Source organism: Carlito syrichta, unplaced genomic scaffold (assembly GCF_000164805.1).
Source record: "Carlito syrichta isolate Samal-C Ts95f unplaced genomic scaffold, Tarsius_syrichta-2.0.1 Scaffold308662, whole genome shotgun sequence".
NCBI classification, from domain to species: Eukaryota; Metazoa; Chordata; class Mammalia; order Primates; family Tarsiidae; genus Carlito; species Carlito syrichta.
In genome coordinates this window covers 345,704-364,500 of record NW_007252758.1, presented here as the reverse complement: position 1 = coordinate 364,500, position 18,797 = coordinate 345,704, and the positions used below count along the sequence as shown (strand labels likewise).

The window sequence follows — 18,797 nt, the reverse complement described above, 5'->3', positions numbered from 1 at the left end:
AGCAGTTTTTTTTTTTTTCATTAATCAGTATTTTTTATTATGGTTTTGTGGGGTACAGTTAAGGGTTAGGTGTACAATGACGTTTCATTCAGGCACCCTGTTGATAAGAAGTGTTTTCCCATCCCCCGACAGATATTTGCTACTGTTAATCCCATCCCCCTCCCCCCCATAGTTTCCCAGTACCATCAGTCATTTTCTTATAGTATTGCATTGGATGTTCAAGGTCCATTATATGAGTGAGAACATGTGATATTCGGATTTTTGTTTTTGTGAGAGGTCACTCAGTATTATAGACTCTAGTTCCATCCAGGTTGCAGCGAAATTCATGATTTTGTTCTTTTTTATGGCTGCGTAGTATTCCATCGTGTATATGTACCACGTTTTTTTAATCCAGTCCTCTTTTGATGGGCAGCATGGTTGTTTCCAGGTTCTTGCTATTGTGAACAACGCTGCGATAAACATACGTGTGCAGGTATCTTTTTTATAGAGTGATTTGTGTTCTTCAGGGTATATTCCCAGTAGGGGGATTGCAGGGTCATATGGAAGGTCAATTTTTAGAGCTTTTAGGAATCGCCACACTGCTTTCCACAGAGGTTGCACTAGTTTACACTCCCACCAACAGTGTAGAAGTGTTCCCTTTTCACCACACCCTCTCCAGCAGCTGTTATTTTTTGAGTTGTTGATAATTGCCATTCTGACTGGAGTTAGGTGGTATCTCAGTGTGGTTTTGATTTGCATCTCCCTAATGATTAGTGAGGTAGGACCCCTATCTATCCCCATGCACAAAGGTTAACTCCAAATGTAGATAGTTTTAAAATAGAATATTAAAAGACAGTGGTTGGGAACTGCAATTTTTTGAAGTCTTTGAAACAATCAGGTTTGCTTTGGTATCTATTAAATGCAACCTTGCCTTATATCTCCCTTTAGATTACAAACTTCCTTGTGGCCAGGGACCTTCTCTGTTCTAAACATGGGCCTAAGCACTTTGGGTGCTCAAGTAAGCCTGTTGATACTCTGTTTTTACATACCCTATAAGTTACCTCTGTCATCTAAATATTATGTGACTCCATCAGGAACAAGGACCCTTCAGACCTAAAACTACATTTTTCGTTGAAGTAAGTATGCAAGGAAGACAAAAAAGAAAAGAAATGGTCACTCTCTTACGTTCACATTCTCTGACATCCAAGTTGAACTGCTGTAATGCTCCCAAGGTGAGCTGCCTTACTTCAGCTTCCAGCAAAAGTTGCATCAAGGATGTAGACAAATGCTTGCAAGCTGACATACATGCTGTCTGGGCCACCTTTCCCTGAAACACAAAAATTAAAATGATAATATTAATGGATTAAAATAAAATTCCAACCGAAAATTAAAATCACTTCTTTTCCAATTGGGCTTTGAATGGAAAAATTATAAATAAATAATGCCACAATAAATGTTTAAATATACATCTTTTGATATACTCTGAACAATTTCTTTAGGATTACTTTTCGAACCTACTAGGATGAAAGGTATCACAATACTGTGGATCACAATACACATGCTTATATATGAAGGGAGACATAGGAAGAAGTCAGACTCCCAACTACCTAACTATAATTTCTCTGCTTATAGTATTTTCTAGTTTTGTCCCCAGATATCTCTGAGAATATCACTTCATTGCATAATCACTAGCAGTGAGTACCAGTATAAGTTTTTCTACTAAAGAGGTATATTATGTTTTTTATGTTTTTGATTACCCTGTGCAATTGAATATTTTCTAAATATGTATTTATTTTGCTAAAATCTTATCTGCCACTTAAAAATAACAATAACAAACAATGACATATTAATATACATAGTATAAATGTTCTGCCTCTATATGGTTCTCTTTGTACTTACTTATGATCTGTACTCTGGATGATTTAAGATAACAATGAGAATACTTAAGTTAGGGAGTAATTTAGAGGTCAAGCAAGAAAGAGGCAATGGGGGCAAAAAGAATCCTAAAGAGAAAAGTCAAATTATAAAAGAATTCCATATTAAATAACTTGCTTTCAATTAAACCCACTGGAGACCTCAGACAGGTAACTCCAAAGAGCAACAGGAATCAACATATTATCAGGCTGTGCCAAGTATGAACTCTCAGAGGGGGCAGATGAAAGGTGTGAGACTCTCTATGGCTTTTGAAAAATGAGAGTGGGAAAGAAGTGAATGGATGACATAAGACTAAATCAGATGCCCAGAGAAGCACAGATCTGAAACCAGCAAAAGGGAAAGAAACTATCACCTCTTGGGCATTACTATAAACCAGATGTGTTACACTTAGGTACCTGACAACTTACAACATTTCATTTAATCCTCACTATCACTCGAATAAGTTAGTACTATCCTTTTCTTGTAGATAAAGAAACTAAGACTCGATGAGCTTAAGATATTTAGACAAATTCATATGGTTATTTGGTACTTCTACTCAATCTCAAATCTGTGTTTTTCCAATAAACCATCACCTAAAAAGAAGTGATGCATTATTATACTGCAGCAGTGTATTATGCTGAAACAGTTTGGTAAAAACGGTTCCAGAGAATAACAGGGGGCTAACAATTACCCAAGAGATAATTTAGGCCCAAACAGGTAAGCTGGTGGTAGTTTAGGAACTAACTCTTCAAATATGGAGTATTTGCTAGGGTATACTTTTAAACTTGGGGCCTAATATCCTTATCTATGCCAAGAAAAACACTTAAAGGATGCTCTAAGCTGATTATGGACATGATGAAAAAAATCAGAGCTAAAAGCCCAACAAAGCTAGAGGCTGAGAAAAAAGCATTTGAAAGATTTCCTTCAGTGGCCAAAATGAATTGCCAAGGAGAACCAAAACTGATCTAGTAAAATAAAAATAAGATAGCTCAGATTCAGAAAGTCCCAAGTTTGAATTTTTATCTCTGTCATCTATTAACTGGATGATTTGACACTGCTGATTTGTCTTCACCTCAGAACATTAAATAGCAAATTAACATTAACATGAAACATAGACTTGATTTCCAAGTCTATATCAATATATATTAATAGAGACAAACAGATGTGTTATGCTACTCTGACATATTGGGTTATTTAATTACCCTTCAATCACTTTTCATTCTACTTCTCCTACAGCTAATTCTTTATTTCCAAACAAAGACATAACTGCAGAAATGTATGCATTCATTGTTAAATATTTTTCTAATTCCACAAAGTATTTGGAGTTTTTCAACAACAAGAGTGTGAATGGAGTGAATGAATGACATAATAGTAACTCACAGTCTACTTTCCACTTTTCTCTTATTCATTTCTGATTTCCATTGCAATGCTATGTGTAGGCTTTCTAAGAAAGGACAAACACAGACTGAGGAAATAACAACCAATCACCAAGCAATAAAAACTGGTAGTTGCACCCTTTGTATTAAATCTTCATATGAGACAGACTCTAGGAGTTTACAGCCAAAATCTATAGGATAAGATAAGAATTCAGAACATAAGGAAATGTAAACTGAACAAATTTCCTATAAAACAGACTTTGAATATCTCTAGGAACAGTTTCAAACTGGTCACAATCATACACAGGCTATACCGTACAAAGCTATGTAAGTACCAGGGAACCAAAACTGCATAAGAATAATGATGCAACGTCAGACAAGAAGAAAAACAAGCTAAGCATTATCATCATATTTTGAACATATGAAGAACCTGTAATGCAGGTAGATTTGGGACACAAGGTCTTACAACTAGCTGTCAAGGCAACATAACTCTGCCTCTCAGTGTATTTATAATATTTATATACCCTAAGAGAGTCAATAAATATCAACCACACGAACTGAAAGTCAACAACTAAAGCACTTAAATGGTTCACACTGTTTCTCAATCCAGTTTCAAAATCTTTTTGTAAGTTTCGAGAAGGGCAGAAGAATAAACTGATGAGAAAATTCAAAGTCGAGCTATTATCATAGTGAGAACATTACAAGGCGTGAGTTAAGACTCACAAAAATTATTATTTGGTTTTTACCATGTAGTTCGTTGGTAACCAAATCGACTCACTTCCTTCAAAGTATACTCCAGATCATATTCCCTCATTTTAATCACCCCTTTTACATTCTACTCTCTCACCATTACTGTTCTGCATATTTAACTTATACCATGACACTTTGCACCAGACGATACAATGCACTGTAATTTTATGTATGTATATTACATTTAAAAGTACATGGTTTGCCCTTGAAAAAAACAAAAATGGAAAAATAACATACCAGAACTTACAGAATGCACAAAAAGCAATTTTAAGAGAAAGTTTATAGCAATAAGTGCCTACATCAAAAACAGAGAACATCACAAATAACCTTACATTGCACCTCAAGGAACTAGAAAAAGAATAATAAACTAAGTCCAAAGTGGGAATAAGTGAAACATAATCAGAGAAGAAATAAATAATATAAAGACTAGAAAACAGGTCAGGAGTGGTGGCTCACATCTGCAATCCAAGCACTTTAGGAAATCAAGGCAGGAGGATTGCTTTAAACCTGGAGCTTAAGGTGACCCTGGGAAACATAGTGAAACTCTGTCTCTACTAATAGCAAAAAATTACCTGGGCATGATGGCAAATGCTTATAGTCCCAGGACTTGGGAGGCTGAGTCAGGAGGATTACATAAGTTCAAGGATAAAGTGAGCTATGATCGTGACACTGAACTCTAGTCTGGGTGCCAGAGTAAGACCCTGTATCAAAACAAACAAACAAACAAAAAACTATAAAATAATAGAAGGGATCAACATACTACATGATGGCTTTTTCAGAAGATTAACAAAAGTCACTAAGCTTTCGCTAGACTAATTAGAAACAGGGAGACAAGATGCAAATAAAATTGGAAACAAAAAAGGTGACATCATGACTAATGATACACAAATACTAAAGATCATAAAAGATTACTAGGAACAACTACATTCCAAGAAATTAGATAGCCTAGAAGAAAAGGATAAATTTCTAGACATATAAACTACCAAGATTGACTCATAAAGAAATGAAAAATCTGATCAGACCAATGATGAGTAAAGAGATTTATTCAGTGATCAAAAACTAACCATCAAAGAACAGCCCAGAACCTAATGGCTTCACTAGTGAATTCTACTAAACATATAAGAACTAATTCCAATCATTTTCAAACTCTTCCAAAAAAAATTAAAGACGAGGGAACACTTCCAAACTCATTTACAAGGCCAGCATTGCTAATACCAAAGTCAGGCAAAAACAATACAGAAAAAGATAATTATAGGCCATTATACCTAATAAATAGAGAAGCAAAAATTCTAAACAAAATACTAGCAAACTGAATTCAGCATCACTTTAAAAGGATCACTCACCATGATCAAGTGGAATTTATCACTGGGATGCAAGGATGGTTGAACATATGCATACCAATAAATGTGATATACCACATTAACAGAACGAAAGACAAAAACTATATGATCATCTTAATAGGTAAGAAAAAGGCCATTGACAAAATTCAACATGCTTTCATGATATAAAAAAACTTCTCAATAGACTAGGTATATAAAGAATGTACAATCATACATTAAAGGCCACAAATGACAAGCCCAGAACTAATAGCATACTCAACAAAGAAAAGATAAAAGCTTTTCCTTTAAGGTGAGGAATAAGGGTGACCACTCTCATCATTTCTATTCAACATGGTTGTGAATGTCCTAGCCAGAGTACAATTAGGCAAGAGAAAGAAAAGGAATCCACATTGAAAATGAAGTTAGATTGTTTCTATTTGCAGGTAATATAAGATTATATATATAACCCTAAAGATTCTACTAAAAGCTGTTAGAACTAATACATAAATTCAGTAAAATTGCAGGATACAAAATAATCACAGAAAAATAAATTATGTTTCTATACACTAAAAAGAAACTAAATGGAAAAGTTATAACAATCACCAAAAAAAAAAACCATTAGAAATAAATTTAGCCAGAGGTGAACTATCTGTATATTGAAAAGTATAAAATATTACTGAAAGAAATTTAAGATGGCACAAATAAATAGAAAAATATCCCATATTCATAAATTGAAGGAACATCCATACTACTCAAAATAAACACAACTTCAATGCAATCCCTATTAAAATTTCAGTGACTCATTAAAAGAATGCACAAATCCTCATCCTAGACAAACGCATGTTTCCTCGCACCTACTGAAAATGAAGCCAAAAGATAATGGCTGAAAAACTCTAGCAAAGATATGGGGTATTATTTGATGACCTGAGTAGAGGCTACAATGAGATAGTGGATCTCTGGTAAATAAGAAAAACAAACAAAAAAGAAATTTAAACATACTTTCTAATTTGTCATGAAAAAATTAAAAAGGTCAGAGGAAAACCATAGTCAAAAGAGAGCTGGCCAAATAACCATTAAGAGAGTGGGGAGACAGCCCACAGAATGGGAAAAAATATTTGCCAACTGTATATCTGACAAAGGCCTAATATCCAGAATGTACAAAGAACTCAAACATGCCAAAAAGAAAAAAAAAAGCCAGTCCTATTAACAAGTGGGCAAAAGATGTGAATAGACACTTCTCAAAAGAAGACATATAAGCAGCCAACAGATACATTAAAAATGCTCAGTCTTACTAATCATCAAAGAAATGCAAATTAAAACCACACTAAGATACCACCTAACTCCTGTCAGGATGGCCATCATCAGTAACTCAAAAAACAACAGATGCTGGAGAGGACACGGGGAAAAGGGAACACTTCTACACTGTTGGTAGGAGTGCAAACTAATACAAACTCAGTGGAAAACAGTGTGGCAATTCCTAAAAGATCTAAAAATTGACCTTCCATATGACCCAGTAATCCCCTTCTGAGAATATGCCTGGAGGAACTCAAATCATTCTATAAAAAAGATACCTGCACATGCATGTTTATTGCAGCATTATTCACAATAGCAAAAACATGGAACAAACCATGCTGCCCACTGAAAGTGGACTAGATTTTTTAAAGGTGGTACATATATACAATGGAATATTATACAGTCATAAAGAAGGACAAAACTATGAACTTCACAGCAACTTGGAAAGATTTAGAATCTATAATACTTAGTGATTTATCACAGAAACAAAGAACTGAGTATCACATTTTCTCACTCATAAGTAAATCCTGAACAAGTATTACAATACTATAAAAAAGGGATTGGCAGCAGAGGGAAACTGCTGGGGTGTGGGGGCACACTTCATCAAAAAGGGTACCTGATCTGAAACAAAGCCAAGTGGAGACCAAAGTGAGGCCCAAACTTTACCTGTATGATGACCATTTGTATATCTAATCTGGAATCATACACCACATCCTTTAAAGAGAGAGAGAGAGAGAGAGAGAGAGAGAGAGAGAGAGAGAGAGAGAGAGAGAGAAAGTACATACTCAGAACGTGGATGGGAATTCAGAGGATGGATATAACAGTGCTTTAAGCCTGATTTCGAGATATTCCCACATGCTTCCCTTTCTTATTTTGTCATTGTTCAAAAATCACAAGAAATCCTTTTTTAAAAACACCTCTGCTATGTATAATTTTATTAAGTTATAAGTATATACAGTACAGACACAAATTTAGTGGACAGCTTGATCACGTTTAGACATGTAAAAACCTATGGAATTGCCATTCAGATAAAGACACAGAACATTTCCATAAACCTGAAAGTTATTCATGCCTCTTTCAAATCAGTAGACCTACCCATACCTTGAGATAACAACTTTTTAGACTTAAATACCCATAGATTAATTTTGCCTGTTCCTGACCTTTGTATAAAAGGAATCCTACAGATCCAGCAATCCCTCCCTGAACATATGTCCAAAATAAATGAAATCACCACCTTTTAACGAAATCTGTACTCTCATATTCATTGCAGCATTTTTTACAACAGTTAAAATATGAAAATAACCTGTGTCCATCGATCAGTGACTTTAAAAAGAAATTGGTACATTAAAAAAAAAAAAAGATCTTTGCAGCTCCATTCACATTAGCAAAAACATGGAACCAACCAAGCTGCCCATCGAAGCTGGACTGAAATTTTTAAAATGTGGTACATATACACAATGGAATATTATGCAGCCATAAAGAACAACATATGGATTTTGCAGCAACTTGGATGGTTTTAGAGTCTATCATATTCAGTGATCTATCACAGAAACAAAAAACACAGTACCGTATGTTCTTACTCATAAGTGGACCTTGAACAATTATCATAACATTGTAAGAAAGGGATTAGCAGTAGTGGGAAGCTGTCAGGGGAGGAAGGGGCACACCTCATCAGCAAGTGTACTTGCATAATGAACATTTGTATACCTAACTCTGAATTGTACCCCACATCTCAAAAAAAAAAAAAAAGCACAAGATCTTGCTATTTGCCATGACATGGTTGATCCAGGAGGACATGATGCTAAGTGAAAATAAGACTTACAAGTAAAGAAAAGTACGGCATGATTTCACTTATTTGTAGAATTTAAATAAATAAATAAGCAAGCAGAGATAGAGAACAAAACAGTGGTTACCAGCCAGAGGTAGTAAGGGAGGAAATGAGGAAATGTAGACCAGAGAATATAAAGTAGCTGACATGCAGGATAAATAAGTCCAGAGATCTAATGTATAACAGGAGGACTATAAGTAATAAAATTGAACTATATAAGGATCGTGCTAAATGCTCAGATTTTTAGTTGCTCCTGACACAAAACAAAAAAGAACAGTTATGTGAGATGATGGATGTTAATCTGTTTCACAATAGTAACCTTTTTACTACCTATATGTGTTTCATAATATCATATTATACACTTTAAATATATAATACAATTTATTTTTTAAAAAAGAATCTCACACTACTGTTCTTTTTTATGCCTAGCTTCTTTGGCTCAGCATAATGTTTTTGAGATTCATTCATGCTGTTGCCTTGTTCTTGATTTGAGGAGTACAAAATTGTTTTTCATCATTAAGTAAAACATTAGCTGTAGATTAGATACCCTTTGTCAAGTTACATAAGACTAGATTAAACTGTTGAAAGTTTTTTGTTTAGTTTCATGAAGGGTATTCAATTTTGTTAAATGCTTTCTCTGTACCTATTAAGATAATCACATCTATATGAAGGGGGAATAAAAAAAAAGCAGGAATTTATTTATTAAAAATTGTGTATTTATTCATACTCATTTCAACTTGAGTCACCTTCAAAGTACTCTCCATTTAATGCAATAGTCCTATCAAGATGCTTATTCCACTACTCAAAACTGTTTTTGAACTTGTCAATTTTGATGCTGTTTAGTGCTTCTGCTGTTTTTTGTTTCACTTATTCCACAACAGCACAATGTTTCCCTTTGAGGACTTTTTTCATCCAGGGAAACAAAAAAAATGTCACTTAGGGTGAGATCACGTGAATAGGGAGGTTGGGGCACGAGGGTGAGAAACTGCTTAACATTCAGTGCAGTGTGGGTAGGTGCGCTTGTAAATCACCCATCATGAAATGGGCAAGCTGTGTTTAAAGATCTATAAGGAACTCAAACGCACCGAAAGGAAAACAACAAACAGCCCCTTTAAAAAGTGGGCAAAAGACATGAATAGACACTTCTCAAAAGAAGATATGTGGACGGCCAACAGACACACGAAAAAGTGCTCAGCCTCACTCATCATCAGAGAAATGCAAATCAACACCACACTGAGATACCACCTAACCCCAGTAAGAATGGCCATCATTAATAAAACAAACGACAGGTGCTGGCGAGGATGTGGAGAAAAAGGAACGCTTCTGCACTGCTGGTGAGAATGCAGACTAGTACAACCTCTTGGGAAGACAGTGTGGCGATTTCTGAAAGAACTAGAAATTGACCTTCCATATGACCCAGCAATTCCTCTATTGGGAATATACCCGAAGGAATTCAAATTAGTCTACAAAAAAGATACTTGCACACATATGTTTGTTGCAGCTCTATTCACAATAGCAAAAACATGGAACCAACCATGTTGCCCATCAAAGCTGGACTAGATTTTTAAAATGTAGTACTTATACATAATGGAACATTATGAAGCCATAAAGAAGGATAAATAAATGGATTTTGCAGCAACTTGGATGGGTTTGCAGTCAATCATACTCAGTGATTTATCACAGAAATATAGAACTGGGTTTCATATATTCTCGCTCATAAGCTGACCTTGAACATTTACAATGCTATAAGAAAGCGACTGACAGCAGTGGGAAACTGTCGGGGGTGAGGGGTGGGATTGGCAGTTGAGGGAAACTGCTAGGGGAGGGAGGGGCATACCTCATCAACAAGGGTACTTGCATAATCAATGTTTGTATACCTAACGCTGAAATGCACCCCACAACTTTATAATCAAAAATTTTATTATAATAAAAATTAACAAAAAAATTCACTAAAGTTGAACACAAACTCTCACAACAACACTATTGGTACACTGATGCTGATGGGTTCCTAGAAAACTTACCAAGTAGGGGAAGCCTATACTACAAGGAGTCCAGTCTCCGAAAGATAATTCTGATTTTGGGGGAGTCCCTTCTCCATATATACATATATACATGTGTATACACACACACACACACACACACACACACACAAACACACACACAACACAATTATATATCTTAGGTAACACCTAGCACTTAGGTATAGTATATATCTTTTTCTAATATAAGGCTAGATTTGATTTCCTACTATTGGGTTGAAAATTTTTAAGTCTGTGTTCATGCAGAATATTAGTCTATAGTATTTTGTTCTTATATTGTTGTTTGGTTTTTCTATCAGGGTAATGATGGTCTCGAAATAATTTTAGACATGTTTCCTCTGCCAACTTGTTTTTCAAGGACTCTATTTAGAAGTCAGTTTGATTTCTTCCATAAATTTTTCATAGAATTCACTAATGAAGTAATCTTAGCTTGGAGTTTTAAAACTCCAGGGTTTTAAAATAGAAATTGAGGCCACATGCAGCGGCTCACACCTACAATCCAAGCATTTTAGGAGGCCAAGGTGGGAGGATAGCTTGAACCCAGAAATTTGAAACCAGCGTGAGCAACAAAATAAGAACTAATCTCTACAAAAAATAAAAAAACAAAAAAAAGCCAGGTAAGGCTGTGCACACCTATATTCCTAGCTACTTGGGATGTTGAGGCAGAAGGATCCTCTGAGCCCAGAAGGTCGAGACTATGATGAGCCTTGATTATGCCACTGCACTCCAGCCTGGGTGATAGAGTGAGAACCTGGACCAGAAAAGGAAGGGAGGGAGGGAGGATGAAATTCAAATTATTTATTAGAAATAAGCCTGATTAGATTTTCTATTTCTTCTTGAGTAATGTGCAATTTGTGTCTTTTGTAATTTTTGTGTATTTTGTAATGCATGTATTAAAAAGAATTTCACAAAGTCATCTACATTGTTGAATTAACTGGCATAAAGTTGTACATAACCTTCCTCTACTAGACTTTTAGGTTTTGTAGGGTCTGTAGTGATACTCCCATTTTCATACCTGATATTAGTAATTTGAATCTCTCTTTTTTCTTAACCAATGTGTTAATTTAAAAAACATTTTATTTATTCTACTACTTGTCCATTTTTCATGTCATTAATTTCTGCTCTTAAGTTTATTATTTCCTTATTATTTAGTTGTGTTTTAATTTGCTCTTCCTTTTTGTTTTCTTTCTTAGTTTCATAAGGTAAAGCTTACACCTTGATTTTGGACCTTACTTCTCTTATAATATAAGTATTTAAAGTGATACATTTCCCTCTGAGCTAATGGTTCTCAACTGAGAGTAATTTCGTTTCCCAGGGATATTTGGCAATGTCTAAAGACATTTTCAGCCATCACAAGCAGCAGAGGATGGAGGGAGAAAAATGCTACTGGCATATTGTAGGTAGAGGCCAGGAATGCTGCTAAGCATACTATAACATACGAACCAGTCCTTAACAAGAAAAAAATATCTACTTCAAAATGTTAGTACTCCTAAGGTTGAGAAATCTTGCTCCAAACAGTGCATTATGGTATCTCACACATTATGAAAAGTAATGTTCTCATTTTTATTCAGTTCAAAATATTTTCTAAATTCTTTTGTGGTCTCTTGCTTGACAAAGGGGTTATATAGAAGCATGTTGTCTAATTTCTGAAGATTTGGGGATTTTTTTTTAATGTGTTTGTTGGTTATTTTTAATTTAACTCTGTTGTAGATGGCAACCATAATCTACACACACAATCTTACTCCTTTTGAATTTATTGAGGCCTATTTTACATCCCAGAATATGGTCTGGCCTAGTGAATGTTCCATGTGCAGTAAAATTAAATAAACTCTTGTTGGTGGTGTAGTGTCCTATATATAAATGTCAATGAAATCAAGTCGTTTAATACTGCTATTCAAGTCTTCTATATCCTTACCAACATTCTATTTGTTTTAGCAATTACTCAAAGGAGTGTTAAAATTACCAACAATAATTGTGAATTTGTCTATTTATCCTTTCAGTTCTGCCAGATTTTGTTTTATGCATTTTGAAGATTTGTTATTGAGTACAGCTATATTTAAGGTAATGTCTAAATGAATTGACCCTTTTATCATTATGAAATGTCAATTTTTATCCCTAGGTTAATCATCCTTCTGAGGTTAATACATGAACTCAATGTTTGTATGATTAGAGTCCGCATGGCATATCTTGTTCCTTGCTACTACTTTTAATCTGTCTATGTCTCTGTAATTTAAAGTGGTTTTCTTGTAGATCGAATATAGTTGGATCATTCTACTTTATCCAGAGTAATGAATATCAGCTATTTATTCAGGGTGTTTACATCATATAATTCTACTTGTTATGATTAGCAATATGGTTAGGTTTAAATCTATGCCCTGATCTTAGTTTTCTTTCAGTGCAATCTGCTCTTTTTTTCCTGTTGTCCTGCCTGCTATAAAATTACTAATTATTTAATATTTCTATTCTATCTTCACTTTTTTATTACTTACTTTGTAAGACAGAGTTTTTTTGTGTGTAACCTCGCCTGCTCTCAAACTCCTGGGTCCAAGCAATCCACTGAGTATCTGAGATTACAGATGTATGCCACCACACTCAGCTTCTTTTGACGTATTAGCTATATCGCCTTATTTTATACAGTTTTTTGGCTGTTCTATGCTTTAAAATATGCATCTTTAAATTATCACATATAAGTGGACAACAAACTATTAAAAAATGCTCAACATCACTAATCATCAGATAATTGCAAATCATAACCACAATGAGCTACCATCTCACACCAATCAGAATGGCTATTATTAGTACCTAGGTGCCCATCAAGCTGGACTGGATAAAGAAAATGCGGTACATATACACCACAGATTACTACATAGTCATAAAAAAGAACAAAATCATGTGATTTGCAGCAACAAAGATGCAGTTAGAGTCAATCATTGTAAACAAATTATTACAAAAACAGAAAATTGAATACTACATGTTCTTACTTAGAAATCGGAATTAAACACTAAATGCACAAGGGCATAAGGATGGAAATAATAGGCACTGGGGACTCCTAAAGGGAGAAGAGAGGAAGGAGGGTAAGAGCTGAAAAACCAACCATTGGGTACCATGCTCGCCACCTGGGCGATGGGCTCAGTAGAAGCCCAAACCTCACCATCAAGTAATATACCTACGTAATAAACCTGCACATGTACTCTTTGAATCCAAAATAAAATCATTAAAAAAACAAAAGAACAAAGAGGTATATCACTGAAGGCAAAAAGAAATAAATTTTCACAGTCTACCTTCAAATAGTCTTATGTGATTTAGTACACAAGAACATTTTTATTTAGTATATAAGAACATTTTTGCATTCACCTCCTTCCGTGTGATTTTAATATATTTTACTTCCATATATATTATGAATATAAACATTATCATTATTTCTCCTTTTGAAAGTGTATTATGTATTAAATATACAAAAGTGAGAAAAAATCATATCTTTCCTACATATTTTCCATTTCCGGTGCTCTTTATTCTTTTAGGTAGATCCAAGCTTCCCTCTGATATTATTTAAGTCTGAAAAACTTGCTTTGACATTTCTTGAAATTCAGATCTTCTGGCAATAAATTCTGTCAACAATTGATTGTCTAAAAAAGTCATTATTTTACCTTCATTTTTGCTTGATATAAGATAGTTGATTTTTATTCTTTCACTACTATAAATGTGTCACTTCATTATCTTCTGTCCTGTGCAGTTTCTGACCAAAAAAAAAGTATGTAGTCACTGTTTCACTGTATGCACTGTCTTTTTTCACTAGTTCCTTCTAAGATTTTCTCTTTATTATTGCTCTTTACCAACTTGATTATGGCGTACCTCCATGTGTGTGTGTGTGTGTGTGTGTGTGTGTGTTTGTGGTTTATGCACTCTGCTTAGTGTTCACTGAACTTCTTGGAAATATGGATTTATAGTTTTTACCAACTGGAAAAATTCTGAGTCATTATTTTTCAAATGCTTCACCTATTCTTCTTTCCTTTCCTCTTTTTCTAGGAAGGCAGCTAGACACATTGTCCCACAGGTAACTGAGGCTCTGTAAAAATGCTTCTTCCACTATTTATCTTCCTGTACTTTGGTTTGCATAGTTTCCACTGATAGGTCTTTTAAGTTATCCAGTCTTCTACAGTTGCTAATTTCTGCTGCCAATTCAATTCAGTATAATTTTCACTTCAGATATTATTTTTGTCATTATAAGTTCCATTTGATTTCTTTTTTCAATAATTTCTATTCCTCTCTTTATGTTTTTATTTGCCTTTAAATATTGAATATATTGAACATGTGTCTGTGTGAACATATGAACAGCTTGGAAGCATTTGCCTACTAATTCTGCCACTTCTGTCACATTTGAATATTTCTTATAGACTATTTTTTTTTCTTTGTTATTGATCACTTTTTTTTTTTTTTTTTTGCTTGTTGGCATAGCTAGTAATTTTTCATTGAACACTGGATATTGTGAATGTTCGGTTCTTGAGTGTCTGTGTTTTGTTAAATTTCTTTAAGGAGTATAGGGCTTTGCTATGGAAAACAATTAAATTACTTTTATATCAGTGTAAAATTTTGAGCCAGGTTCGGTGGCTCAGCCTGTAATCCCGCGCCTTTGGGAGGCTGAGGTGAGTGGATTGCCTGAGCCCGCGGGTTCGAGACCCACCTGGGCAGCAAGACCTCATCTCTACAATAAATCAAAAAATCAGTCGGGCGTGGTAGCGCATGCCTGTAATTCCGGCTACTCAGAAGGCTGAGGCGGAAGGATCGCTGGAGCCCAGCAGGCGAGGCTGCGGTGGCCAGGAGCGACCACTGCACTCCAGTCTGGGTGACTGAGTGAGACTCCGACTCAAAAAAAAAAAAAAGAAAAAATTTGCATCTTTTATCTAAAGATCCAATACTATACTATAAGGCCCAATATTAATGTTACCTTAGACCCACAACTATCATTCTTTTGGTGTCTCTACTGAATGTTTCAGGAGTTCAGTGGGGCATTTCCATTCTTACAGGCTGGAATCTGAACATTTCCACCTTCTTTCATGAGTTCTGGCAACTGTGCTCAGTTTCTGAGCCCCAACACTTTTTCATTTTTTTCTTTTGCCTGACCTCATGTATTTTTTTTTTTTTTTTTTTTACTCTACACATTAACAGTTTAGAATTCAGTCAAAGTCTCAAGGGAATCTCAGTGCAGATTTCTGGTGTCATTTCCTTTGAATATCTTCCTCATTTCCAAACTGCTTCCTTATCAATTTCACTCATTTCTTCTCCAAACTCCAATTTCTGTCTTTTTAAATCAACAGTACAGCCATGTTCTGCTTGGGTTCTCTTTTTCCTGTACTACAGGTTAGAAAGTACCTGTAGGAGATTGTTGGGTTACACTTCATTTGCTTTCCCTTGGGTATCATGGTTCTGTTCTGCCTGCTGTACAATATCTGAAAACAGCTGTTTCACTTATTTTGTCTAGTTCCAAATGGTTATGGTCAAGATCAAGTCTGGTACCAGTTATTGCGCCATGGCCAGACATGAGTATCTCAACATTTTTTTTTAATGTATTTTTGCTGGTTACTGAACTGTATATTGACAGTTTTACTTTTCCATTGGAGTTTCATAAGTTTCATTCTATTACCCTCTGTCCTTCATCATATCTATGAAAAGTCAGCCATCATTCTTATTGTTTTCCTTGTGAATGTGTCTTTGTTCTCTAGCTGCTTTTGGGAATTTTTACTTTATATTTAATATGAGCAATCTGACCACTATACACCTATAGTTTTCTTTAAATTTATCCCATGTGGGCTTACTAAGCTTCCAGAATCTGTTAATTGACATATTTCTTCTGATACAGAAAATCTTCAAAGCAGTATTTCTCTAAGTACTGCTTTTGTACCATTTTCTCACTCTTCTATCCTTCTGGAACTACAAGTATATTCATTTTAGACATTTGACTGTGTTCTACCTGTCTCTTAAGTGCCATTCCATTTTAAAATTAAAAATAAACAAAGTCCAGCCTGGACAACAAAGTGAGATTTCTTTTCTCTCTGTGTTTCAGTTTGAGTGTTTTCTACAGAACTGTATTTGAGATCACTAATTTTTAATTCTTGTTGAGTCTGCTATTGAATTCATTTAATGTATTGTTTAACATACATGTAATGAGCTTTTAATTACAAATATATATAATTTGCTATTCTAGAATAATTTCTTCTTGACAGAGTGTCCCTACGTCACCCAGGCTAGAGTGTAGTGACATGATCATAGCTCACTTTGGGTCTGAACTTCTGGCTTCAGGAAATCCTCTCACCTTAGCCTCCAAAGTAGCTAAGACTAAAGGTATGTGTCATCATGTCTGGTTAATTATTATTTTTTAAATGTGTAGAGATAGCATCTTGCTATTTTGCCCAGGCTGGTTTTGATTTCCCGGCTTCAAGTGATCCTCATTTCTTGGCCTCGCAAACTGCTGAGATTACAGTCATGAGTCACCATGCTTGGCTCACATTTGATTCTTTGTTTTTTGTTTTTAATAGAGATGAGGTCTCACTAAGTTGCCCAGGCTGGTCTCAAACTCGGGCTCAAGCAATCCTGCCGCCTCTGCCCCTCAGAGTGCCAGGATACAGATGTAAGCAACCTCACCTGAAGTGATTTTTTTAAATCCCCTCTCCCCGCAAAGTGATTCTTAATCTCTTTTCAAAGAATTCGTTTTTGGTGCATTTTGTTCACCCTTCTCTCTGTTTTCTTTAACATATTAGTCAAAGCTATTTTGAAGTCTTTGCTAAAAATAAATATCTGAATCATCTCATGATCTGCTTGTATCGACTATTCAAACTTCTGAGTACAGGTCAGTTTTCTCTGCTTATTAGCATGTTAGAAAATTTTGTTTTGTATGCCACACATTCCAGATAAGATGCTACAGAAACTCTAGATTATCTTATAAGCCTCAACAGAGTTTTTAGTTTTGTGCTAATAAGCAGTTAAATTATTGAAAGATGACCTTGATTTTGTCAGGCTTATTTTTAAACTTTATTACAGTGAGTTCATGTTCATTTTGCCCTCACTCTTAGGATCTTATTGCTAATCCCTGCATATGCCCCTACCAATGTTTTAACTGAAAGCACATGGTGTTCATCCACTTGTTGTGCACTTCTATAGTATTTTGCCTAGTAATCAGTATTCCAGCAGCTGTTGTCTTCTAAGACCCCAGAGTATTTCCTATGTATGTATAGTTTAGAAATTAGTAAGGAACAGGGGATCTAATAAAGGTTTTTTGGGAGGAGATTTTTTTCTCTGTGTTTCTTTCTTCTTTGGCATCCTGCTTCACCAAATCCTATACTTGCTAATATGACAGACATTCATCCCTTCTTTCATTTGGCAATACTATGATTTTATATTTTCTCCAGGTTTTCTTGTTGTTTACAACTAGAGAATAAGACTAATACTAGACATGACATCATAACTGGAACCCCAAAAGAGTCTTTTAATTTATGGATTTATATCAAACCATAAAAAACGACAATTGATATTTAAAGAATTTCTTCCTGGTAAATAATTGTATATGCCTTAGTCTTGATTTCCATTATCATCTTAGCAAACATTTTTTTGCATTATAAAAAAATGTACACATTTATTTGTCTTTTGAATCCAAATTTAGCATAAAGGGTATAGCTACTAATCAGTGCATGCTCAATCCAAAACAACAAAACACCACCTGCAAATACCTTAATTGCCAAGTAATAATAACAGTGTCAGAGCAAAAGCAAAAGAAAAAAGTGTAACAATAAATAAATTACAAATATGCAGCTTAATGAAAAATCCGACATACATTTTAAATATGATTCTCTAGAATACTGACTTTAACCTTGGTTAAACAGAAATAAATATTATGTAGCATTCAGCATAGTATCTGGCTCATATTAATAATTTGATAAATATATTATGATTATTATAATTTTTATTCCTATTATTCTAAATAAAGAAAAACATTTAAAATTACATTAGGTATATTGGCTTAAAATATGAGTATATAATATTTTACTATTTATGTATTTTATAGAGTCATATGATTTTCTTCTTTTAAACCAGATAATTCAGTCTGGGCAAAAATGTGGAAACAAATCAAGAACATGCAATAAAGTGCTAAATTGAGTAGAATGAACTCTTAAGACCAGTATGATTTTAAAAGAAAAAATTATGAGGCCAAAACATTTGGGGAAGGCTTCACAAAAGTGGTGAGGCTTGCTAGAGGACCCTCATTATATCCCAACATAACAATATGTAAATATTTTTAAATGGTTCA

At 34.6% G+C, this 18,797-nt stretch overlaps 1 protein-coding gene across 2 annotated transcripts in view; it reads right to left on the bottom strand.

Moving 5' to 3' along the window:
• LOC103267999 (exocyst complex component 6B) overlaps positions 1–18,797 on the bottom strand; it is a 420,217-nt gene that overhangs the window by 60,958 nt on the left and 340,462 nt on the right. For both annotated transcript variants that reach the window (XM_021716280.1, XM_021716279.1), the window contains exon 16: positions 1,165–1,306. In XM_021716280.1, the coding sequence (XP_021571955.1) occupies positions 1,165–1,306 (142 nt within the window). The remainder of the gene's footprint in view (positions 1–1,164; positions 1,307–18,797) is intronic.